At 42.3% G+C, this 27,964-nt stretch overlaps 1 protein-coding gene and 1 pseudogene across 1 annotated transcript in view; one reads left to right on the plus strand and one right to left on the minus strand.

Moving 5' to 3' along the window:
* Positions 1 to 22,622, minus strand: part of akap12b (A kinase (PRKA) anchor protein 12b) — a 51,787-nt gene extending 29,165 nt beyond the window's left edge. Inside the window, exon 1 of the mRNA XM_010882149.3 lies at positions 22,317 to 22,622. Within this exon, the coding sequence (XP_010880451.2) occupies positions 22,317 to 22,433 (117 nt within the window). The 5' untranslated portion in view covers positions 22,434 to 22,622. The remainder of the gene's footprint in view (positions 1 to 22,316) is intronic.
* On the plus strand, positions 22,510 to 27,896 carry LOC117593313 (annotated as a pseudogene).
* Positions 27,897 to 27,964: the final 68 nt, after the last annotated feature.

The raw sequence follows: 27,964 nt of genomic DNA on the forward strand, positions 1-27,964 counted from the left end.
TACTTTCTCCTACTCTCCAGACCCTGGTATGTGTGTGTTTGGCTGAACTGGATTGAGATATGGTATTACAAATATTGTTTCTGTGTATTTAAGTATTTTGAAATATACAGGCCAAAGCAATACTTTATTTAATTGTTCATTACAGATTTGTAAAAAATAAAATAAAAAACAAATAAACAAATTGTATTTAAGACTATTTCCAAATAATTTTTGAAAATACTAATGGGTATACACCTAAACACATGAAAATGTAATGTATTTGAGTGATTACATATGTATTTTACTAAGAAGGCTTTCTGAATACCAAATTATGTTTGAAATGTTTTTTGTCTGTGATCTAGATGACCATGTCCTTATGGCAGTGGTACAACCTGGCACTGAGGGTATCAATAAAGGTCCTGAATTACACTAGCACGGCTCAGTAGCAGAAAAGGCTTATTCATTGTAATACAGCTAGCTAAAGTGATTTTCTTTTTCCGTATTCTTTGACTTTCATCTGACGTTATTTATATATTAATCCCAATATTTAACTAACTCAAATTTTCGAACATAAAGTGATTTTTCTTCAGCACTCAGCAGACATAGACAGCTTCCCAGATCATGTATATCCAACTAATCTGAGTAGTCTTTATTGAATCATTTTCTTTTTAAAGAGGTCCTCCAGTGGTTTGACTTCTGAAAAGCAATCCCCAGTATGTGGTAACATACATACACACACCCCAAACACATTTTCAGCAAAATGTAGACTTTCAATCAAATTTCAATCAAATTTATTTATAAAGCCCTTTTTACAACAGCAGTCGTCACAAAGTGCTTTACAGAGACACCGGCCTTAAACCCCAAGGAGCAAACAACAATAGTGTTGAATTTCAGTGGCTAGGAAAAACTCCCTAAGACTTTCTATAGGCATAGCAAACTTCAAGGAGTAGGTCAGACATTTAAAGAGATGAAGCTTATGTAGACTACAATTGTTGTGACAGAAATGTAGTTTAAATCAAATTAAAATGATATGTAAAAAAGTATTATTCACTCTAGTAATGAGGAATTCCCAATGGACAATAAAGTGCAATACATGCTCGCGCAGCGCTTTCCCCAAAACTCTGGGATACTATTAGGATTAACTGCCTTGCTTAAGGACAGAAAAACACAACCTTCACCTTGCCGGCTCAGGGATTCAATCTAGGAACCTTTAGGTTTCTGGACAGATCTGGTAACCACTAGACTTCCTGACATCTGTTTTTTAAACGCAAAAAGTCTGGGAAACATGCTAACTGCCTTTCAAATTGCTAAATAATCCAGACATTCTCACAGTGCTTTCCAAATCATTCTTTGATGCTTTCCTGTTATTGTAAATTAATAGGAGGTGGCAGCTCTCTGCTCTCTAGTAGATCACAGCACTTAATGCCTATTTTAAGCTGGTATGCCTTCGTGAAATCAACACCTGTTTGGATGTGTTAATTAAGTCCCCATTCAGTATATCTAACCTTATGCCTATGAATCAAAGTATAGATAAACACTTTTGGTATTTGTATAATATATAAAAACACAGCAGATTCTGCATACAAAAAATAAGAAACATAGAAGTTTACTACAACAAGATTATGATACATGTAACTAGACAATTAGCTGTAGTGTCCCAAAATTCTATTGTTCCAGTGTGACAGATAATTGGAAAGTTAAAAGAGACCAGATGCCTCTCAAAGTTCTTTCAAATAATAATACTGCCATACTCCTAACATGAGCCACATAAAACCACAAACACCATGCCTGCGTCCCCTGACACAAACACAGATGTTTTTCTCTCCCATAAACAATCCTCATTTAACTCATCTGAACCACAGCAGCCCCACTCAGTCTCTCCTCACCTCCACACCACTCAAACAGACACAGAGAAGACAGTCCTGCCCTCTTTATTAGAAGCTACAATAAAGCCATTATGGATTTAGTTGGAACGTGTGCTTGATTTTTCTTTTAGATTGAAGGAAAATTAACAAGACAGGCGCAAAATAATAAATAGATACATGCATATTGAAAACAACTCACACCTTCCCAATACACCAATCCCCTACTGCTAAGGCGATGGGTGGATACGCAAACGCAGGCAAGGCACTTGGGAAGATGCTATGGGGCTTAAACTTGGAGTAGTGTAGTCTGTTTAAAAAGACAGTAGCCCATCCAGAGTTAACTGAACAGGTATGAAGCAATCCTCCCAGTCTGACTTAAGTATTTCATAGCCCTGATCTTCCATTTTGCATGGAAAGACCGTAAGTGGTGGCTGGTTGACTGATTGAAATGCATCACCTCAATAAGCATCAGTGCATTTGTGCATGGCCATATAGAAATTGAGGGAAGAAATAAGTTTTTATTTAAAGATTGCTAAGAATAAGCTTCCACCATCTCAAAGACACCATGAGAGGCTGATACCAGAAGCAGATTATAACACAGGCAAATCCTCCTCTCTACATCCATCTATCTTTATCTGTCTCCTCTATCTCTTTCTCTGTCCAGTTTTCTGTTTGTCTCTCAGTCGCTCTTTTTCTCTCTCTACAAGTTCTTACTTTTTCTCTCTCTCTATGCCACCCTCTGTCCCTGACTGTCTCTGTCTCCTCTTTACGCCTCCTTCTCTGTGTGTCTCAGTCTCCCTCTCTCTGTTTCTCTCTCCATACAGTGCAAATTAATTACTTAAAAATCTTACAATGTGATTTTCTGGATTTTTGTTTTTGATTCTGTCACTCACAGTTGAAGAGTACCTATGAAAAATTACAGACTCCTACATGCTTTGTAACATAGATATATGAAATTAGATTAAATTAATTGGCCAGCTCAAGATAGTGAGGATTTGGCACCTGGAATATTAAGCAACACCTGTCTTCATCTGTATAGGTTCCACCAGTTTTACATTAAAACAAACTGGCCTATCTGGGTGTCCATCAACACCTCTTGACCTATGAACCCTGACACTCTATACCTCCCACAATTTGTCTGCCCCGCCCCCCCCAAACAATAACAACACAATCCCAGACTTAGAAGATCCAGGACCCCCCAGTACAGATCAACGGAAGCTCACACTAACCAGCGCTCGACCTCAGAGACCTGACTTACTGCACTCAAATAATAAACCTAGCCTATCTTTCTCTCCAGGTTTCCAGTATCTCATTGATAACCATCTCTTGTGACGCGGATTGGTCGGTCTTCATTTGTGAGAAAAGAGATTCAGGGGATTTTGGAAAGCCTACAGATACAACAAACATGGATGTCATTATCTGAGTCAGGCAGTAAAATGAAATAGAGGCCACAATGTACCCACCCTTGTCTCAACTAATGGATTTAGCATTGTCTTGGTGAATTACAAAAGCAAATCTCCAAGATCTAGGAGCAAAAACTGGATATTGGTTCTAAGCCCAGGCTAAATGTGAATGCAAGAGTTCTTCTCCTTGACTGTATGAGGATCAATATCTGATGAGGAGGAGTTTCGGGGAACAATATGCAATTGTTTCCATGTGGCAGGGACACCGTTTTTCTGCACCACATACACCTTGGCCACAAACTACATCAGATGAAATAAAAGATGAGAAGGGTACACAGTAGGTTCAACAGCTAGTAAGTTGTCCTCAATAAAATGTCTAACCTTCAAGACACAAAATTACAAACAAAAGGTATTTCATGGCAGTTTAGGTTCTCACACGCTCACATACTTCACTCTTTTCACCTCCTAACGTCTTCTAACCTCATTACTGGAGATGTGAAGGAGATCAGCTGTAAGCAAACAAGGTTAAACTGTTTCACCATTTATCAACATTTCTGCCTTCGATTAAAGACGCTTTCTTCCAAGAAATGAGCTTGAATGTTCACAGATGAGAGGATCTTACATAACAACTTGGAACAAATCAGGAATGGATTTCTGTCTTGAAACCCATAATCTAAATCTGTCCACCCTGAGCTGACAAAACTAAAGTAACTATCGTTCTATATCGTGAAGCTTTGCCCATAGGGTTTTCGCTCCTATTGGTTTAGGGCAAAGCGAGCAAGCCCAAGATGTACTCCCTGCCAGTCTCATACCTCACCAATGAGATAAGTGCCCAAAAGGACGGCTCAGGCGTGGAATACTAACCACGACACAGAGCCGCTTCCATCCTGCTCACTCCAGTCACATACATTTGCGAACTGATAAACAGCCCCAAACGAATGCACACATGTCACCAACCCAACCGGTACCTCCTCAATCAGTAAAAACTGAATCAAAGTGTACGAGGCCAGGCCAAACAACACACCAAGACCCAGACGCGGCGCACAAGCAGACGCTCAATGCTAGCATACGACCAAAAACCGCAGAGGCAAAGCGGAGCATCAGACCGAACTATGTCAAATTCACCGTCCCAGCAGCTCAACGGACCTAACTCACACTAAAGCCTCAGCCACACCGAGCACAGAGTGAGCCAGCGTACCCGCAGCCATGTCACGCAAGTAAAACCGGACAAAAGACAACGGCGTCCCCCAAGACACAGCAGCACAGATGTCCTCCACACCCACACCCCTAAACAGAGCGGCCGAGGCCACCACCCCACGCGTGGATTGGGCCCCAAACCCCCTGGGCGTGGGAGTGCCACGTGAATTGTAGGCCAGATCAATTGCCCTCGCACCCTGAATGGTCGCAACTACCTCCTCACTCAGTCCTCGCCAAAGCAGCATGGCCCTCTCAGCCTGGCCCTCCCATGGTGTCCCCACCGCCATGTGAGCCGCCTCTGCAAACCACAGGGCACCTGGCCGAAAAGGGGCGATCAGGATGAGCGAAAGCCCCTTCGACCGCACCCGAGACATGACAGGGAGAATGCACTGGAGAGGGGGAAACGTGTACAGCAGTACTCTCAGCCACGCCCGGAGAGCCAACGCGTCCACGCCCAACGGTGGCCTGTCTTGCACTCGAAGAGATAACCATAGGGGGCAGTGCACCTCCTCCCGGGACGCGAACAGATACACCGGCACCTTCCCGAAACGTCTCCAGACCCCGGCTACAATGTTGGGATGAAGACGCCACTCGTCGTCCCGGGGACCTCCCCAAGATAACAAGTCTATGCCCACATTGTGCTCTCCGGGAATGTAAAGGGCCCTCAGAGACCTGAGGTGCACCTGTGCCCATTTCCAGATGTGCACCGCCAACAGGTGGAGGGGCAGAGACCTGACCCTGCCCTGCCTGTTTACGTAAGCAACACAGTCCTTTACGTAAGGAGACACGGTCCTTCACGGACGTAGAGCTGGACGCTTGTAGCTCCAGGTGCTCAGGCCCGGGACCAGGGAAGTTGCCAGGGCAGGTTCTAGGGGCGGAATGCCCCTACTTAAAGTCTCCAGCCTACCCTCCACTGTGTTGAAGGCGAGGTGGGACTTAACTGTACCCCTGGGTCATGAATTGGGACCCACACGCTTCTTCCGCGTACTTGCGTAGGGAAGGGACCTCCGGCGCCGCAGTCGGCATCGAATGCGCAGACGCCGGGCAGCAGCAGAGATGGCAGCGAAGAGGTCCTCCTTCACTGCCGGGGGGTCCTCACTCCTGTCCTCCTGTCCACACTGGCTCGTCGATGGCGCTGTCGTGAGCATGCTGCGGTCCCAGACACGCACAGCACAGTGTGAGAGCCTCGACCATCGGGTCCAGCTCTTACACCGGCAGGCCGACAGGGAAGTCAGCGGACAAGACGCTGGGCTAGTAGAGACCACTCCAGCGGTCGAAGGTGGTGAAGCCATCCTTGGCTTGGTCGAAGTCACCGTTGATTGCATACTAAACTTTTCTCGTGAAGAAAAAAGGGAGACAGAGTAGAGTTTGACGACCTCTTTCATAGCCATAGGGCAGATGGCCATGAGAACACTGCTCAATATTTTTTCCATCTGCTGTTCGCGATGGTCAACACTGCTGAAAGGCGGCAATGGCCAGCAATGGAGCACTTCCGCTTTCAACAATGGCATGCGACTTATGTGTCAACGGGTGTCAACACATCTTGTCCCACACCCCAGCCACGAAAATGCTGGAGATGATCAGGGCCAAGATAAGGGCCAGATTTCAAACGTTGTCAGGACACTTTTTTTTGGACTATTATGCTTTTATTTTTAGCCTACTTACAGAAATCTTATAAGACCCACACTGTATCTCTAAATGGCCTCTTGTTCCCCTCTAAATAGCCTCTTTAAAAACAGACTGACAATTTAGGAGTAGAAAACGTACCATGTTTGGAAAAAAATACTTTTCTAACAAAAATCTGTGTTTATCAGGTAGCCATGGTAACTCGCAATGATAACAAGAAACGGTCTGAAACTTGCTAGGTTTAGCTAGAATATCTAGCCCACTGAACACACAAAACTGTACAAGTACAGTATAACAATTTCAAGTCTGTCTTTGCCTGTGTGTGCTGTACCAGTCCTACAGGTAAATTCACAACTGCACTGTAAAATATATGCAAAATAAAATCATTGTTTGCAAAGTTAGAGAAACCATAAAACCCTGCATATTTTGTTTCCATCAGAAATTAAAGCCTTTCCCTAGTTTTATAAATATACTGTATATACAGAAAAATACACTTCACATGTTAGTGCTCATGCTTTTGATGGAATTCCCCAGCAAAAAAATATCTATCAGAGGTACTTTGTGTAAGCTGTACATTTTCCCTGATCAGAAAAAAGCATTAACGACAATCAGCTGTTCTGCATAGTGGGAGTCATCGCATCCCCATCACTTCACAAGGCTACAGGATTTACACTGATGCTCCCTCAGGGACAGATCCTATGACAGGTGGGCTGATACATGAGCAGGCTGTTTGATCAATAAAGTCATTTTCAGAGACGTCCATGAGGAGGGAGAGGGACACTTCGCAAAACAAAGAAGTCAAATAAGAGCCGCTCATCTCAACAAACCGCCAACTATAAAACATACAGGACAGACTAACTTTCAACTGAAAAACACACATCTTACATCACAGATAGGGCTGCATCAAAACCAAGAGCAATGAAAAATGCATGGAATAGGAGGAGGGGTTGAAGAGAGAGAAACAAAGGGATGGAGAGTGAGAGGAAAAGAGAAAGAGCAGGTGAGAAAAGCGAGCAAGGGTGAGGGAGAGCCAGCGGAAAGAGTGAGAGAGACTGAGATGGGCGAGGATGAGTGCATGGCAGCGCATGTGGTGACCAGGGTGTTGGTTTATTTTCAGAGAGTCCCTGGGTCTCTGAAATAACGGGACAGACCGCCGCAGTGAGGAACATAGAGCGCATGCGTCTGAGGCAGGAATGGAGGGGTGACAATAGAGAGGGAGGGGGAATGGACAGAGGGAAGGAGAGAGATAAGCAAAGAGGGAGGGAGAAAGAAATAAGCACTTCCTGATAAACAACAACCCCAGCACAACAACATCTCATTTGTTCAATGTCAACAAAACATACTGAGATATTTCAAACACCACAGAAATTTCAAACATATGTACACCCTTATTATACCAGGTAAGCATTTTAACCAACACCTGGGGAGGGTTAACTGCCTTGCTTAAGGACAGAACAATAGATGTGATCCCCTTACCATCTCAGGGATTATACAGTCAATATACAAGTTTACACAAATAAAAATATTGCTCTAACTAGGAACAAATTACTTTACCACTGGCTTCAACCTGTGAACAATAAAGTTGCTGTGACATTTTCTGGATAAAAACCCATTGCTGAAGAATAATTGGGCAGGCTGTGAATATGAAGAAAAATTCTACATAAGTTAAACATGAAGTAGTGCAAATATATGGATTAGAAAAGGGGTAAAAACATTACATCTATGTATTTGGAATTCTCATTAAGCACAGTCAGATAAATAACTAGGATGTGGAAGCTGCATCATAGCACCCAAGCACTGTAGATTAAAGTCTGTCCCTCAAAATTCAGCACTCAAACAAGAAGGAGAATTGTGTGAGAAGCTGGGAGACAAGTAATGGTGCTCCAATCAATCACATTTAGGTTTCTGCATGAACCTGGCCTGTATGAGCCACCTTACAATATGAGAAAAAAGCTTTTGAAGTAAGATACCAGCAAAATATGGTTCTGGCAGCATCATGGCAGTATCAAGCTGTGGGGGTGCTTTTCATCTTGTTAAAATTGAATTGTATGGAGTAAGTTCACTGTTCAGCAAGACAATAGTGCCAAGCCTAAGGCCAAAGCAACACTGGAGCAGCTAAAGTAAAAGGTACATGTCCTTCAGTTGTCAAGTCAATGTCCTGATCTAAAATTAAATTGTCAAATGCAAATTGTCAAAGGCACTGTATACTTAAATCAAGTTAGGTTTACACTTTTATCTATGGAAAGGAACACATTTTATGTGATTCAGAGTTAACATCTTACAAATATAAATGTCTGAATTTCAGGTAAAAAAGTCAGCAACTTTATCACCAAGATAAATGTGTAAGCAACAGCAAGCTATCTCATTGGCTGTAACGGCTTCATGTATGTTTTGACATGTCCCTAAATTTGGGATGGAGAAAAATAATTTGCACATTGTGATGGAAGCAGATGCAGATGGTAATTAAGATACATGACATTATGGAGTCTGTCAAATACTAGGAGATTTTAGAGCAAAATCTTCCTAAGTTAACATCTTCTAATAGGACAACAATACAAAGAATCCCTCCCAATTCACAAAAAATTGGTCAAAGAATCAAGCTTTTCAAGCAACTGCCATCTTAGTCCCCTGACCTAAACCCCCCAAAAATATGTGGGGTGAGCTGAAGAGCAGATTCCACATGAAGACCACTGACATGGAAGGATCTGGAGAGATTCATCATGGATGGTGTCCTTTCCATTGCTGTTATCTTGACAAGGGTAGGGTGGAAAAACTACTAAATACTAAATACCAAAGATTGAAAAATGCATGATTTTTTTTATTTAGGGCTCTTTACATGTTTTACATACAACCTATCTAATTTAACATTGTCAAGTAGGAACCTGAAAGCGCAAATTTAGTTTGCCTTGTGTACCATATGCATATTGTATCTAGAAATCTGAAACGTTTATGTGTACAAACAAACTTTAGCATACAACTGCCGGGATCCAATACAAACACAACTTCATCCATGACTTTAATACAGACATAAAACTGGAGACTTGTAAGACCTAATCAGAATGATTGATTAGTCCAGACAGGCACTAGCACTCCCCAGGGTGTAGTTTAAAAAAGGCCCAAAACCCGACCACTCAATAATACATTAACATCACAGGACGAGCACCCTAAACAACATCTCAGCATCTGAGCTCATCACATTTTAGTTGAAAAGGGCAGACAAATCAATTCGCTACTTCAAAGGATCATATCCGTCTTTTGGAATGAGAAATACAGTATATACAGAGTTTGTGGGGGAGAGGATGGGTGATGTGAATATTTAAAGACTTATAGGAAGATTGACAGCACTAACTGATGTGTTTAAGAGTGCTGTGCATCAGTGCATCCAACTATTTCTTATGGTTATAAAAGAATGTAAACTAATGGTGTAGCCATCTAAGGCTCAATGCACTTTCAGGTAAAATAAAGCTTTCCCCTTTTCCTGTACAATAAAATATAAAATGCTAGAAACAGTAACCGTAACTGAGCGGAGAGATCCATTTTATTTCAGAATCATCATACATCCATTCCAGAATACTAGGAATAATGAGCATGCCCCCCCACAATGAAAGCCCTCTTCATGGAGCGTGCTGCTTCCATGTGCCTAGTGGGATACCATATGACATATTATATATGTTGTTTCGTTTATTGGGATCCTTATTAGTTATAGCACATGATGCAGCGACTCTTCGCAGGATATAAAATATAATTACAAGAGTACAGAACTATTATAGACAATATAGGATAATTCATTCATTATATTACATTATAATGCAGTATATACATAACATTTTATATTTAATACAAAGACATACATTACATATTATTTACACAATATTCATATTAGTATTATAGTACAGTTAAATTAGGGCTTTTGAAAGAGGAAATGCACTGCTATACAAAGTTTTTGCCATCAGCAACCTCTTGTTGCAGAGCATTCTCTAATTTTATGGCTCTATACATTACAGACCTTTATGGTTGTGAATTGCTTAAGAGATACTTCATGGTAAACCCTAAATGATAAAGTTAGGGTATTTTTTAATCTAGTTAATGTGTACCACAATGTAGTAAAGGCATACTTTTCTAAATTTGTATGAACAACAGCTTGAGCTTTGGAATGGGACAAAACATAACTTTACACACAGTGTGGGAACATTGCAAGACTTGAAAGCTGTCTGCTGCCAAGAAAGAAAAAACCCACACCCACTAAAATCCCAAGCTCTGCCTTTTCCCCTTTTCCAAGAACGAAAGTGGATAGCAATGTGTTTGTTTTCCAAAGGATTGGAATAGAAAGTGTTCCCGCGTCCGGTGGGAAAAGCAGCCGGAGTGCCAATACAGAGGTGCTCTTGTCCACAACAAGTACATCAAAAACATTCAAATCTCTAGTCTACTGTTTCTCTGCATTACTTTATAATTTATTACAAGCCTATCTTTAGACTTATTTCTATGTCTAACCCTAACCTTACTAAGTCAGAGCAGCAAAACTATGTTTGGTTGGGCATCATCTTCTAAACCTGCTACTGCAGTAACAAGACAACCGATTTTTGGACAAATCTGTCGATGATATATACCAGATATAAAAACAGGCATGTGCACAGACAGACCGCGGTGTGGGGGGCTTGAGGCCCTGCCCTTTTCCCCTCAGACTCAACAAGTGCCCTTTTTGCCTGTCAGTATGCAGGTACCGATAACCATCTGCGCGGCATTCACTCAGATGGGCATGCATCGTTCCTCTGTGAAATGCACATTGCAGAAACTGACAGTCAACTGAAGTCAATGTCTGTTCCGCTACCTGCATATCTCAGATGTGCCTTTTTTGTCATTTTGGTCCATGTTCCTCGAAATGTCTATGAAAGGCCCTGTTAATAACCATTTAACTGGACTGGAGAATTCAAAGGCCCACAGAACTAGTTTAATAAACCTGTCCTTTGCTGAGAGTAAAATAGAACAGGCCGGGGGAAAAGAAAATGTATTAGATTTGAGTGCCACAGACCAGATGATCCTACGTTTAATGTTTTCTTATAACTCGATATAGCAGATAGACCAACACAGAAACATGCATTCTTAACCATGGGACAGCTAATTACTAGACCATTTCAGTTCCTTATTATAAAATTCCTTGTACTAAGATTGCCTCAAATGTGTTACCATGTAACAGGGTTGAACTGGCTGTCAGAGGGTGGGAAGGGGTGAGAGACTGACAAGAGAAAGCCTCCTCTCCATTTTTTGAAACCCAAATACACACGTCTATTATTCCCAAAGCAGACCTGGCAGCAGATTTGACATGGGAGGATGGACAGGACAAATTCTAATTACACACAAGCTTCTTCTAATTTCTCCACTAAAAGATTGAAAGAAAAGGGAGGAGAGTAGTGACACAAAAGACCAAAACAGCACAGAGTAAACTCTTTGAGAACAAACTTGGTAGCTTTATTAGTTTATATAACAATATGCCCAATCAGGGAGAAAATATGCATAAAAAACAAAGGGAAATCTGATTATATTACAGCAAAGCACTAGCCATTCATTGGCAGTTGGGCAAATCGTCTTCCCAAACTCTCCTTTGTGTTGCATTCTCTTTCCTGTTGTAACACAGGGGACCAATTCCAATCACATACACTCACCTAAAGGATTATTAGGAACACCTGTACAATTTCTCATTAATGCAATTATCTAATCAACCAATTACATGGCAGTTGCTTCAATGCATTTAGGGGTGTGGTCCTGGTCAAGACAATCTCCTGAACTCCAAACTGAATGTCAGAATGGGAAAGAAAGGTGATTTAAGCAATTTTGAGCGTGGCATGGTTGTTGGTGTCAGACGGGCCGGTCTGAATATTTCACAATCTGCTCAGTTACTGGGATTTTCACGCACAACCATTTCTAGGGTTTACAAAGAAAACATCCAGTATGCGACAGTCCTGTGGGCGAAAATGCCTTGTTGATGCTAGAGGTCAGAGGAGAATGGGCCGACTGATTCAAGCTGACAGAAGAGCAACTTTGACTGAAATAACCACTCGTTACAACCGAGGTATGCAGCAAAGCATTTGTGAAGCCACAACACGCACAACCTTGAGGAGGATGGGCTACAACAGCAGAAGACCCCACCGGGTACCACTCATCTCCATTACAAATAGGAAAAAGAGGCTACAATTTGCACAAGCTCACCAAAATTGGACAGTTGAAGACTGGAAGAATGTTGACTGGTCTCATGAGTCTCGATTTCTGTTGAGACATTCAGATGGTAGAGTCAGAATTTGGCGTAAACAGAATGAGAACATGGATCCATCATGCCTTGTTACCACTGGTCAAAGGAGCTCTCAATGCAAGTGACACAGGCCATCCTTAGGCTGCAAAAACTCCATCAGAGAGATAGCAAGAACATTAAGAGTGGCCAAATCAACAGTTTGGTACATTCTGAGAAACAAATTATGCACTGGTCTACCATAAAGTCTACCACTTCACGAGAGCAAATACAGTTTGTTCACAAGGTGCAAACCATTCATAAGCCAGCCCAGTTCTGGAACAGCATTCTGTGGATAGATGAACCTAAGATCAACCTGTACCAGAATGAGGGGGAAAAGTTTTTGGAGAAGGCTTGGAATGGCTCATCATCCAAAGCATACCACATCATCTGTAAAACATGGGGAGGCAGTGTGATGGCATGACCAATCATGGCTTCCAATGGCACTGGGTCACTAGTGTTTATTGATGATGTGACAGAAGAAAGAAGCAGCCGGATGAATTCTGAAGTGAATCGGGATATATTGTCTGCTCAGATTCAGCCAAATTCAGAAAAATTTATTGGATGGAGATTTTTAAAGGAAAAGAAGTGGAATATGCTGATATGGCCGAGTCAATTACCTAAACTTGATCAAGCATGCATTTCACTTGCTGAAAACCTAACGTGAGCCAGAAATACCCACGAACAAACAACACCTGAAGACGGCCATCACAAAGGAGGAAACCCAGCGTTTGGTGATGTCCATACATTCCAGACTTCAAGCAGTCACTGCCTGCAAAGGATTCTCAACAAAGTATTAAAAATAAACATTTTATTTATGATTGTGTTAATTTGGTCAATTTCATTTGAGCCCCTGAAATAAGGGGACTGTGTATGAAAATGGTTGCAATTCCTACATGTTTCATACAATATTTTTGTTCAATCCCTTGAAATAAAGCTGAAAGTCTGCACTTCAATTCCATCTCGAAAATCGTGGATATAAAAAGTATACAAACCCCTGTTAAAATGGCAGGTGATACATCTTGTGATGTAAAAGACTGAGACAAAGATAAATCATGTCAGAACTTTTTCCACATTTAATGCGACCTAGAACGAGAACAATTCAACTGAAAAACAAACTGAAATCTTTGAGGGGGAACCTGGTTGCATAAGTGTGCACACCCGTAATCTAATACTTCATCTAATACCCTTAATCCAAGCACCTTTTGATTTTATTCCAGCACTCAGTGCTTTTAGGTAGGAGTCTATTAGCATGGCACATCTTGACGTGGCATTATTTGCCCACTCTTCTTTGCAAAAGCGCTCCAAAATTCCTTGTCAGAAATTCCTGCAGTCCCGTTAATGTTGCTGTAGGCCTCTTGGAAGCCTCCCTGACCAATTTTCTTCTTGTCTTTTCATACATTTTGGAGGGATGTCCAGTTCTTGGTAATGTCTCTGTTGTGCCATATTTTCTCCACTTGATGATGACTGTCTTCACTGTTCCATGGTATATCTAATGCTTTGGAAATTCTTATGTACCCTTCTCCTGACTGATACCTTTCAACAATGAGATCCCCCTGATGATTGTTCACATTATAAGTCACATTAAGAGTGTCACACCCTGATTGGTTTCACCTGTCTCGCTGTTGTTCCTGTTACCGCTTGTCTATTTATGCCTGTGTTTTCTGTTTGCCTGCTGCCAGATCGTATAGTCTTTTCATGCATTTCCAGCGATTACTCCTGTGTTACCTGTCTCCTCTTACCCGTTCTCTGCTCTGCCTTCCCAGTTACCGAACCCCTGCTGTCCTTGACCCCGATCCTGCCTGCCCCTGTGCTTCTGCTTTGTGGACCACCTCGTTACGACCTTTGCCTGTCCCCGACCTCGAACCAGCCAAATCCTCTGTACATCTAGTGTTCTGAATCATTTTCTGACCTCTGCCTGCCTGCCGACCACAAGACTGCCTATCCCTACTATAAATGCCTGTGGACGACACCTCTTAATCTGCCTCTGTGTCCGCGCTTGGTTCCATACCCCCAGCCCTGTCAGAACGATCTGGCCAAGATGGACCCAGCAGACGTGGAGTGTATGTAGAACGCCATTGTCCTGCATAGGGCTGCAGAGGGACAGCATAAAGAAACCCTACGCTCCATCATGGATGAACTAGCAAGACAGAGCGAGGCCCAGTGGCTAGCCAGAGACCATCAAAGACGAGCTCGCTGCTCTGAATCTACCAATGGATGTGAATGCCCTCATCTCCTTTTTCACCAGGATCGGTAGTAGGATACAGGAACGCCGTTGGGAGAGAGGCAATCACTCCGGCGTTTCGCTTCCCTCTGAGTACCCAACTCCATGACGTATACAGCACAAGGCTGCCCTGCCGCCCGAGTTCCCCCGGAGTTCTCCGGCCGCTGCCGAACACTCCCATTCCGCAGTTCGCCAACAGAGGCTCCTCTCCCACAGCTGTATGTATTGCGGCGGTACCGGTCACTTTGTGGCAAACTGCCCAGTAAAAGACCAGGATCACCAATAACCCCAGGACTGTCGGCGAGCCGCTTATCTACTCCCTGGACACCCAGAGCCCGGCGTCTGCTCCATGCCACTATCATGGTGGGGCCCCGTTCTCTGTCTGTCCAAGTCCTCATTGATTCTGGGGCTGACGAATGTTTCATCGATTCCACCTGCTTCAGTTGAACGTCTCGTCTCGCCCTCTCCACGTCCCTGTCGATGCCACTGCCCTGGGCCCGCTCAGCCCTCATCCGTACCGTCTCCAGCAACAGGCCGATCGCAGACAGATTCTGGCTCCCCGGAGAAGGAGGAGGATAGTACTGACCGGTATAGTACTAGTTAGTCCAGGGTGGTTTGGGGGGAGGGGTAGTACTGACTGGTATAGTACTAATTAGTCCAGGGTGGTTTAGGGAGGAAGGATAGTACTGACCGGTATAGTACTAGTTAGTCCAGGGTGGTTTAGGGAGGAAGGATAGTACTGACCTGTATAGTACAAGTTAGTCCAGGGTGGTTTGGGGGGGAGGGGTAGTACTGACTGGTATAGTACTAATTAGTCCAGGGTGGTTTAGGGGGGAAGGATAGTACTGACCAGTTTAGTACTAGTTTGTCCATGGTGGTTTGGGGGGGGGTAGTACTGACCGGTATAGTACTAGTACTGATTGATTTCGTAGAAGTAGATAATTTGAAACATAAATATAAAACATTAACTGCAGATGTCATTTCATCTGTCTGTGAAAAAAATATAACTTTATACAGTGCCTTCCAAAGTTATTCTGACCCCTTCACTTACTTCACATTTTGTGTTAGTAAGTGTTTTTAGAAAGGTGTGCCAATTTGATGTAAATGAAAAATAGAAACATCTCATGTACAAAAAAAATGCACAAGTATTTTTCCAGGAGCGTAGTGGGCTCACTACTTCTTCCATTTCATTGTGAAATGGAAGAAGTGTTGAACCATCAAGACCCTTCTTAGAGCTGGCCCTCCACCCAAGCTAAGTCACCAGGCACTGGACCAAAAACCCAATGGCCACTCTAACAAAGCTTCAGAGTGTCTATGCAGAGATGGATAAATCTGACAGAAGGACAACAATCTCTGCAGCACTCCATCAATCAGGCCTTTAGGATAGAGTGGCTAGACCGAAGCCCCTCCTGAGTAAAACACTGCTGCCTGAAGGACTCAGTGCATGAGGAAAAATATTCTCTGGTCTGATGAGAACAAAATCTAACAATTTGGCCAGAATTTGAAATGCTATGTCTTGCTCATCACCTGGCTAATTCCATCCCTAGGAACATGGTTGCGGGAACATCATGCTATGGGAATGCTTCTCAGTGGCAGGGACTGGGGAACTGCTCAGGCTTGAAAAAAGGCTGAATGGAGCAAAATACAGAAAGGTCTATAAAAGGTCCATAAAACCCGATCCAGAGTGCACAAGTAGGTGAATGTCCTTGGCCCAGTCAAAGCCGGACTTGAGCCCGGCTGAACATCTGCTGAGAGACCTGAGATGCAGTGCACAGATGCTCCCCATCCAATCTGACAGAGCTTGAGAAGATCTACAATGAAGAATGGGAGAAACTGCCCCAATCTTGATGTGCAAAGCTGGTGGAGGCATACCCAAGAAAACTTAGTTATGATCGCCAAAGGCGCTTCTACAAAGTACTAAATAAAGGGTATAAGTAGTAGTAGAATGTACTTCAGATATTTCGGTTTTTTATATAAATTGGCAAGCATTTCTAAAATAATCTATTCATGTAATTTCTACATTAATATTCTATACATTTTGGCAAAACAATTGCTATACCTGTAGACATTTTGTAATTCACCATTGCTCCTTATTTGCAAAAGGTTGCCTCTGGTAAACTTGTACATAAACATGTATCTAGCAAGAAGCTTGCCTCAATGCGCACTGTATGCACACTAAGCATATGTAAAAGAGAAAAAAAATGATGTACTGTTCATGTATTCTGTCACATGCAAAGACTTAGTGCTTAATTAATTGTTATGCCCAGAAGCCTTTTCCATGAAATTAACCAAATTCTGTCATCAGGTAAGGGTCCTAAAAAATCTACCACTTTAACAATGCATCCCATTAGTTAGGGTTTTCCCCTTAAACACTGATTTGTACTAACTTCACTCACAACTCTCCCATTAACCAAAAACTGCAGATAGGGCAGGTCCAAGAAAACCCCTATGAGACACTGTTTCTATACCTGAGTCCATTTCACTCTCCACCCTTGCTGTCATCAGAGTCCTTTTAACCAGGGGCACCAGGAACAATCGCCCGATTCAGTGGTCTTTATGTCACCCCAGTAGGTCTCACTTCTTACAGCACCTCTTCAACTCCCCCTTTTTCTGTCACTATCTTTCTCTCAGCCTTTCCCGCGATCTCCCCGCCCAAACAAAATGCTCCCCTTAACAGGGGTCTGTCCTTCCTGGCTGTTTTGGGCCGCTGCACACACAGAACCCCCCCTCCCACCCACCATCAAGGCCATCCTCAATGGCTCCTCTGTTTGGCAGCAAGCTCCCCCTCCCCCTCGTCCTGATGACCCACTCCCCCTGCCCGTCAGTTCTAAACAGGACAATCACTGTCACAACAGGGCCAGAACCGCCAATGCTGGTTATAAAGGAACGTATGGCCCTTCATGTGATCCGCTGATTACGTCCTGCATCGTCCATCAACTCTGTGTTCATGATTGACTGCCGGCGTGTTCTGCTTTGAGCCTAAACAGCCCTCTTTTGAGAAGGGCTTGTAGCATGACACAGGCGTGCGTAAACTCTGTTTGTAGGAATACGTGTTCAGTATGTTTCTTTGGATGGATGAGGTTGCTGGAATGTTAACCGGAATCCCTTGATTGACACAAGCTGTCTTTTGTGTCTGAAGCAAAACTATGTATGTACGATGCCCCCAACCAGAGTGAGAGAGAGTGAAAGGAATAAAGAACATTAAAGAGGCAGAGAGACAGAGAAAAAGGGAGAGTCAGAGAGACAAAAACAAGTGATTTTCAAACCTAATGTCGGCGATGGGTGTCTGAGGGGCCAAGTGTCCCATAATTGGTGGGTTCCTTAACTCATAAACACACAAACAGACAAAAAGATAACACAAGCATGCATGCATACAACGCAGGCACACGCACTGTCTTGCCCACTCTCTCACACAACACAAACAAACCACTGACATTATCTCTCTCCACACACACACAATGTTTTATGGTAGTTTGGCGTTTAGGGAAGCACGTACTCAGAACCAGACTGCCTCTGACCTACTTTTAAGCCCTGATAGTGCAAAGAGGGAAATACAGGAGGTAAGGAGGTGGAAGAGGAGGACGGGTAGAAGGAGGAGAGAGATGTTTCTAACATGGGGCCAAGAGGAATAAAGAGGAGGGAAGGAGGTGGCTGAGGGAGTGGAGAGACATTTCTCTGAGTAGAAGGATGTTTAACGACCACATCTCCAGCATTAACACTCCTGGAGCTACAGGCTTCCCAGGGAGGGACCAGGCCCACTCCACCAGCCATCTACCCCTTTAAATCATCTACAACCAGCTCAACACACTGCAGATGTACTTTACTGATACCATAAGCGTATATGTCAACAGTAAATCCATGTATATTATATTCTCACCGTCATCGCCCATTGTTTTATCTGCCCATTAGCCGTTGTTTATAACTGCATTTATTTTATTTTTTTGCAGATTTGATGTATTCTGTCTGTACATGTTGTCTATAACTAGTATCACCATTAGACAGAGCGGGTGTGTGTAAATGCACCTAGCAATTGAAGGGGATTCTTATGCGTTTTCCTTATTGCCCTAAACCTTCTCTTTGGCCCATCATCTGCACAAACAACTGATGCAGTGAATGAAGAGGTGTCTGAATGGACGAAGCACATCCACAGTATGCCTCAGATTGTTTGGCTTCTCATGGACACGGGCTGACACAACCTACTGTCTATGACAATGGCATAAACATGTTAGAACTGTGTAATAACAGGTCATCAGGCTGCACTAACACCAACATGCAGTTAATGTGTGTTCGGTCACCAAACGGCTGTAAAACTCTCAGTCTGAAGGTGACATTTTGGCTGTTGATTAATTACAAGCTGAAAATGAATAGGTCACAGCTCCTTCCATTAGGAGGGAAAGATGTAAAACACTTCAAATGAAAAACCATCAAAGGCATGACCATTGTCTTTGCAGCATAAAATGGTTATCTCGCAGGGAAATAACAGACTATCATTATGCAGCTAGACACCAGAAGAAAGCAATGTACGCATCCAAATAAGTTCAATACCATAATAAAACTCTAAGTAGAACTGACGTTTAAACGGTTTAATAATGATTTGCTGTTCAGCACTGTAAGTTTGTATTTCAATCTTCTTAGATATAGCTGTTGACCTTTCAAACTAGTCAAGAGGCCAACATAAAAAAGGAACTTTGACCTTCTGCCTACTGAATGTGAATGAAATCAATATGTTTAATGGTCCTTAAAAACAGCAGGTGGCCAAACCTACCAAGCCATTAGCTAAAGTCCTCTCAAAGATGTATTATTCACATGTATGCTACAAGAGAGTTAACACAGAACAGAAGCAATACACCCATAACCCATCTGGAGTCGGCAGGCCCTATGGCTCATCTCATCTTACAGACGAACAAAAACACAACTGATTCCTATCAGCAGGACCCAGCAGCAGAGTGTATAATGTTGGACAAACTGCACCAGCCCTGGGTTTTAGAACACCAGCCAGAGTTAGACAAGTTTTATCTATGCCTCATTAAATAAATGTTTGTTCTTTCGTCTGTGTTTGTGTGTGTCTGTGTGTGTGTGTGTATTTGTGCAGATTTCACTGTACTTGCATGGACCAACAATCTCCATGAGGATAGTAAAACAACAAAGGTTTCACCTTGAGGGGACATTTCCTTTGGTCCCCAGAAGGAAAAGGAGATTTATGGTTAGGGATATAGGTTTCGGAGAAGTTACAGTCGGGTTGGAATTAGCATTAAGGTTAGGGATATAGGTTTAGGAGAAGTTACAGTTGGGGTTGGAGTTAGCAATAGGGTTAGGGATATACAGTATCTCACATAAGTGAGTACACACCTCATATTTTTGTAAATACTTGAGTATATCTTTTCATGTGACAACACTGAAGCAATGACACTTTGCTACAATGTAAAGTAGTGAGTGTACAGCTTGTATAACAGTGTAAATTAGCTGTCCCCTCAAAATAACACAACACACAGCCATTAATGTCTAAACCGCTGGCAACAAAAGCAAGTACACCCCTAAGTGAAAATGTCCAAATTGGGCAAGTATTTGATACACTGCCGATTTAGCACGTTTTCCTACTTACAAAGCATGTAGAAAATCATACAATGTGATTGCATTTTGCATTTTATTGCATGACATAAGTATTTGATACATCAGAAAAGCAGAACTTAATATTTGGTACAGAAACCTTTGTTTGCAATTACAGAGATCATACGTTTCCTGTAGTTCTTGACCAGGTTTGCACACACTGCAGCAGGGATTTTGGCCCACTCCTCCATACAGACCTTCTCCAGATCCTTCAGGTTTCGGGGCTGTCACTGGGAAATACGGACTTTCAGCTCCTTCCAAAGATTGTCTATTGGGTTCAGGTCTGGAGACTGGCTAGGCCACTCCAGGACCTTGAGATCCTTCTTACAGAGCCACTCCTTAGTTGCCCTGGCTGTGTGTTTTGGGTCGTTGTCATGCTGGAAGACCCAGCCACGACCCATCTTCAATTCTCTTATTGAGGGAAGGAGGTTGTTGACCAAGATCTTGCGATACATGGCCCCATCCATCCTCCCCTCAATACGGTGCAGTGTATTTTATACAGGTAACAAGTTCAAACAGGGGCAATTGATAAAGGTAATGAGTGGAGAACAGGAGGGCTTCTTAAAGAAAAACCAATAGGTCTGTAAGAGCCGGAATTATTACTGGTTGGTAGGTGATCAAATACTTATGTCATGCAATAAAACGCAAATTAATTATTTAAAAATTATACAATGTGATTTTCAGAATATTTGTTTTAGATTCCGTCTCTAACAGTTGAAGTGTACCTATGATAAAAATGACAGACCTCTACATGTTTGTAAGTTGGAAAACCTGCAAAATTGGCAGTGTATCAAATACTTGTTCTCCCCACTGTACAAGCTGTACACTCACTACTTTACATTGTAGCAAAGTGTCATTTCTTCAGTGTTGTCATATGAAAAGATATACTGAAATATTTACAAAAATGTGAGGGGTGTACTTACTTTTGTGAGATACTGTAGGTTTAGGAAAAGTTACAGTTAGGGTTAGAGTTAGCATTAGGGTTAGGGATATGTTGGCGGGGTTATTGTTAGGCCAATAAGAAGTTATTGAGAATAGGATTTTGGGTGGGAATAATGTTTGGGTTCCCTACCAGAGAGTAAATTGTCACATGTCTCGGTGTCTGGAAGTTAAAACCAGCCATGCGCCCACTTGATCATTCACTGGGTTCTTGTTATTTTCTTTTCACAAGGTGCAAATTGAGGTACATTCCTTTCAAGTGCTGGTGTATCCTGGGCACAGAACTGCACACCACAACAGTCAAGTCATAATTGTCGTCAACAACATGGTTCAGTACTTACAATATAACATAGATGTGGTAATTATACTCCCTACATGCTAAGAACCGACAGCAATTTTTTCTATTAGAAATATTTGAGCTGGGAAAACCACGTTGCAATCATCACATGGTATTACCATATTGTGACAACACGTGATACAAAACGCAAAAGGCTATTAGTGGCCGATCCCCTTTTTTCATTGTTTTTAATGGGTACCTTGACATCGTCTTCAGAAAGTTAGGAAATGTTCTAGATTTGTAAGCAATATCTGAAGACAAGCAGCTGTCAATCAACTTGGAGAGTGATGTCCTGCATGAGACATTTTAAGAAAATATTGTAGTTGCATTGTATTTTGTTATTTACAGTGATATAAATACATACTACATATGTATCATTCTCCATCATTAGCATTAATCCATATTTGTAAAAAGTCTGCAGTAAATTTTTAACAATGCAGTAAGGCTAAGCTGCTACATTAATATTCACAAAGCTCACAATCGAGACATAAATTGTGACCGCAACAGACAGATTTTGGCGTTTTTATTACAGGCTGCAACAGCCTCACTGCAGTGGGCAGACACCTCACTGCATTACTCAGCAAAAATACACACCAAAAAGTGGCACCAACGCGCATCGCGGCAGCATTCATTATGAATTGTAAAAAGAAAAAAAAGCATAATTGAAGCCCTATATTTCAGGATATGTTCATGTATCAGAAGAAACTGAAATATGTTTGTAGACGTGAGAAAAGCCCAGGAGAGTAAGAGCAGCGTTATGCACCCTGTCTCACCCATGTAAGCATGAAAGTTGTTGCCTGGAAACATAAAAAAATTAAACTGTTAATAAGAGGCCATTTAGCGTATTGTATAATTTTACCTTGGAGTCGACGACGCTATCGCCCTCCGAAATCACGTTCACCTCAGCACTCAGCTCCTCGGCTGACGCATCCTCTTGGCTCTTCTCGTCCCGTTGCGCTGAGGTCTGTGCTCCCATGGCGAAAACCTCACTTCTTTCTCCTATTTGGCGACTGCTCTTTCAGAAAACACGAAAAAACAATACAGATCTAAAAATGTATGCAGCAAGGTATGTATCCACGCACCCAAAACGCGTCCTAGCACCGTTCCGGGGTAGTCGGCTGCTCAAGTGATGAACAAGAGTGTCAGCGAAGTCTTTTAGGACCCCTCCTCCCTTGCTATCACATGGACCAGGCCAGTGCGCCTCCGTACGCTTTGCAGCATCAGATGGGAACAAGAGAGAGACCTGATGAAAGAGGGCAAGATCGGTCACAGTTGCAAAGCTGACGAACTCAGCATAGCCAACATGCCTACATCTTATCTTCAACAAAATGACATCTGTAAAACTTTCAAAGGAATGCATAAGCAGAACATAATCTAGGTCCATGGAATTTTTCTTCCTACAATGATTGAGACTGATGCTGACATTATGGAGGACCTGGTGGCTAGGGACCAGTGTCCAGACTAAATTAGATGTGTTTCTCTAATGCAACCTAATTTATTTGCATCTGTCAAAACGCACACAGAAGCTACAATTTGTTTGCATTTTTACGGTTAACATGTTGCATGAACTGTTATACGCAGACACGCTCATACGCGCATTCAACACCATAGTTATTCGCTCTGGTAATGTACGTTTGCTTGCATCTGATCATGATGCGTGAGTTGCAGCGTTGAGGATTTTGACAAGCAACATACAGTAGCATTTTGTTCGGAATTCCACCACGTGCGAATTACAGGCCTCTTCAGCAAAAAAACGCCAAGGTCACACAAGCTTCGACTGTGGCTCTGATGCCAAACCTAAACCAAATCCCCAGCACATAAAAACAAACAAACAAAAAACAGTAAGTATGATGATATGCATGCGATATCATCATACTTATTGTTATAATTGCGAATAATTCTGATTACTTGTAAGTAATAGAATGTATTTTCAAAGTTATAGAGTAGCTTTTTGCAGGCAGTGTCTCCTACCCGCGACATTCGGCTCCCCAGCCAGGCGCACTGCCCACTGCTCAAAATAGCAGTATTCCATTTGAAGGGGCCAGTAGCGGTCTTACCAATCTTGCTGCAGTATTAATAAATATGATAGTTATGACACAGCAAAGGCTGCTGTTGATATATTTCTACAAACAATTTATTAATTTAAAAGATGATTTGATCGAGAGTTCCAATTACGGCATTCATTTTAAGATACCGAGGTGGGATATCCACACAAACTACTAATAGTAAGCACACCTGGTTAAAAACCATTTATCCGAGCAGTAAGCATTTAAAAAAAAAAGAAAAGAATAGGTGGAGTTGTTTGCTTGCAATGCAAGTTGGAGGGACTTGAAGCAAGCCAGGCATGCAAGAAAGCTTTTGAACATGACCACTGAAGCACTACTGTAAAGAGGAGTGGGCAAAACTCACCCCCAGTCATGTAAATGACTGATAAGTACAAGACATTGGTACAAGAACATGAAGTTATTTCAGCCAAAGGGGGCAACACCAGCTATTGAAGCAATGTTTGTACCCAATTGTTCTGCAAAAGGATATTACATTTGTATATATTTTTCATAAATGATTGCAAAGAATAAACTGTGTGTCATTTGTCATATTACATTACCTTCATTTGTCAGTATTGTTGAAGTGAAGATTACATATCCATATGTCTAATAGGGGATGTATATATATTTTGACATGACTGTATGTGTTGCCTCCCTAATAATCCCAAACTGAACACGGTGCACATTTTCCATCTATATTGTGTAGAAACAGCCAGTAAATCAGATTGAATGGATGTAAATACACTGTCATTCAATTACTTTGTTTGTCAAGTCATACATTTGATAATCTCATAATCTCCAACTTTACCCTGAATCATTTACATTTAAGTTATTTAGAAGATGCTGTAACGCTGAACTACTTCCAGTAAGTTTATATAATTTAACCTTGTTTATAAACTACCTTCATTCCAACCCACCACTCCATTCTTCAGCGTTCAAACCTGACTGCGAGGCTATGTTTCAAGAACGTCACGCAAATTGGTTAGAAAGTTCAGCTTCCACCCAATTCGGTTCACGCCTGGCACAAATCCAGGATCTCTGCTTCACAAAAACATGACCATGTTCCCTAAAACATCTCTACCAGTCAAGGCACTTAAAAGTGAGCTCTAGTGTAGCAAATATTAGTACTGATGCCTTGAAAACATTTACAGAACCTAGTGAAGGCCAAGAAGATCATCAATGATCTTAGCCACCAGGACCACTATCTGTACCAGTTTGTTCCCTCTGCTACCATGTAGAATATGGAGAGAAAGCAGGTGTCTTTCTGGAGCCAATAGAGTTAACTGTATTGCTTAACAGGTTCCCTTTTTGTTTGTCACTCAAACAAAAAGAGAACAGAAGAGAACAAACATTCTGGTTCTGCTAACCAGAAGAGAACAAACATTATATCACCAAAGATTTGAATTACTGGTCAGATTCTGTAGCAGCTAGTCTATCTGCAAACACTTTGTTGAACAGCCATGACTAGCTAGCTACTTTCCTAGTACTGCAAGTACTCTGCCTTTCTGAACACATACTCCAACACACACAAGCACACACAAGACCACACGCACGTAATTACATTTTTTGCCGAACATTCTGTTCATATCATGAGCTATTAAACCAAGCATTTTGTTAAATTTGCCGTATCATCTGCTAACCTCTTTAAGTGTTCAATAAACATTGATTTGATTTAAGTTTTAAAATTATCCAGAGGATGCAAAGTCAAATGTCAGGAGTTACGTGCCTGTAACCCAGCATGTTGCTTGTAAGCTGAGGGCCTGTTGACTCCTGACAGGGACACCACAGTAAGACAAGGAAGCTTGGGTTTAACTCAGATGAATAATTAATGAGATATGAGAAATAATATGCTCTGGAGTTTTTATAGACTACTGTAACGACTGTCCTTCCGTCTGTCCTGATTCTTGGTCAACAATCGGCCTCCTTTCCTCCTCTCAACTTCTCTCTCTTGCCTCCTTGCACTTCTTTCTCTCGATATTTCTGTTCCCCAGCACCAGTGCGCTGTCTCTCCCATCTCTCTGCCGGCCTGTCTGCCTGTCTCTCCTCAGCCTGTTTTCGCATTGGTTTTTCAAAACACAAGATCACTTACCATCTGTTGTGCCTTGTGCATGTGGCACCTCCCCTGGGAAAACCAACAGAAACAATACACAGGGCTTGGCTTTTCAGTTCTTGGGTTCAGGTGATTAAAAAAACAGGAACTCTTCAGGAAAAGCAGTTCCAGCAGTTGTACTATCCCAACAGAAAACATGACAATGTTATTAAACTACATTTTACATTTTGATAATTAACACACTGTTCATAGCTACACAAGCAATCTTCTCACAGAAAAAAGCATTGACAGTACTAGGGAAAGTTGAAGCAGTATAAAGCAGACAACAGGTTTGATGACCTTATAGGGTCATTGTTGAAAAAATAAACTATCATAACGTTTTTACTTATATTCAGTCCTGTTGGTTTCATCTACTTCAATTACATTCTCATATCACCCCTTATAAAACAAATCCCCCCACATAATCATAAAATATGAACAACCCCAAAGTAAGATAAAAAAGAAAACAGAAAGGAATGACAAAAGCCTTCCTACCGCCATACAGGGACTGGAATTGACTGAACATGTATAAATGTTCTAGGGAGGTCAGTTTTCCCTCAGTTGATCAAATGAGACAACAGTCCCTTCTTGATATAAAGTTCCTCTGATGTGGATCTCCACTAACCCAGGGATCAAAGCATTATCTAAGTTTGTCGAGATGGGGTTGGGAATGTTATATGTATAATGTGATTATGACAGAAATGTTTAATAATCACATTCTCAAGGCACATAATCACTGTGCCAATGGAAAACAAGGATCCATCCTCACGTTTCTTTCTGAGCCAGCTGAAAAGGTTTCATCATCAGTGTCAGCCAGCTGTTGGACTATGAGCACTAAGAAATGACTGTGTTCTGTGGTAACGATGTGAAGCATGTAAACACACGATTGGCTCTCCTCTGGGTCGAGCTACTCTTATTTAACAACCATATAATATGTGTTAGCTAACCACTAACAGCCATGGCCAAACACACTCCTGCTGTTACAAGACAGATATTAAGTGATAATGAAGAACAAAGGGGAGAAGAGAGAAGGAAAGATGCTTTAAGTGAGAGGCACTGAACCTTTGAAACTGATAGCCATGCTGACTGTGTGTCATTATTTCTGAATTTAAGTTTTCTCTGTATCAGATATGTACTCAAGATATTTAGAGACCATTACATTCTCTACATCAGTAAGAAAGAGAAAAGCACTGTAAGAGAGAATGTAAGATAGGCAGACAAAGCCTATTTAATCCTTGGCTGATTGCTCATTACTTGTGATTGTGGAGTGGTTGAGTTTCAGTCCAGTTTGCAGTATTGTCCCTAATTTATCCAGGGGTGTGGCCTTAACAGCCTTCCTAGCTGCCTCTACCTCAAAGCATCTCAACACTCATTGCGTCACCTGTGGGGATCAGTCCTTGGCCCGCTCCTCTTTTCTCTCTACACAACGTCACTTGGCACTGTCACCTATCATTGCAACGCTGATGACACGCAACTATTCTTCTCATTTCCCCCTTCTGTATCCCAGGTTGCAACACATATCTGCATGCCTGGCAGACATCTCAGCTTGGATGTCAGCCCAACACCTGAAGCTTAACCTTGATAAGACAGAGCTGCGCTTCCTCCCAGGGAAGGCCTGCCCGCTCCAAGATCTGTCCATCACCTTTAACAACGTCATGGTGGTCCCCTCACAGAGCACAAAGAAGCTTGGCATGACACTTGACAAGAACTTGTTATTCTCTGCAAACATCAAAGCAGTGACTCCCTCTTGTAGATTCATGCTGTACAACATCTGCAAAACACGACCCTATTTTAAACAGGAAGCGGCTCAGTTCTTGATCCAGTCACGTGTCATCTCCTGTCTGGACTATTGCAATGCACTGTTGGGCTGGGCTCCCCGCTTGTGCCATCAAGCTCCTGCAACTTATCCAGAACGCTGCAGCCCATCTTGTGTTCAACCTTTCCAAATTCACCCATGTCACCCTTCTCCTCCCCAAGCTCCATTGGCTTCTGGTAGGAGCTTGCATCTGCTACAAGACCATGGTGCTAACCTATGGAGCAGCAAAGGGAACTGCACCTCCCTACCTGCAGGCTAAGCTTAAACCCTCCAACCCTTCCCGTGTACTCTGATCTGTCACAAACCTCACGAGTGGGCAGCTTCTGCTCAGCCAAGGCAAAACTCTTCTCTATCTTGGCACCTCAATGGTGGAACAAACTTCCCCTTCAAGCCAGGACAGCAGAGTCCCTGCCAATCTTTCGAAAGTGTTATAAAACCTACCTTTTTGATGAGCATCTTAATTGTGCAACCCCCACCCCCGCCGTCTGAAAAAATAAGAAATCAGATTTCTCTGGCACTGACTTTGCCAACTAATGGCTTTGAAGTGTACTTATTGT

The sequence above is a fragment of the Esox lucius genome, chromosome 18 (assembly GCF_011004845.1).
Source record: "Esox lucius isolate fEsoLuc1 chromosome 18, fEsoLuc1.pri, whole genome shotgun sequence".
NCBI lineage: Eukaryota > Metazoa > Chordata > Actinopteri > Esociformes > Esocidae > Esox > Esox lucius.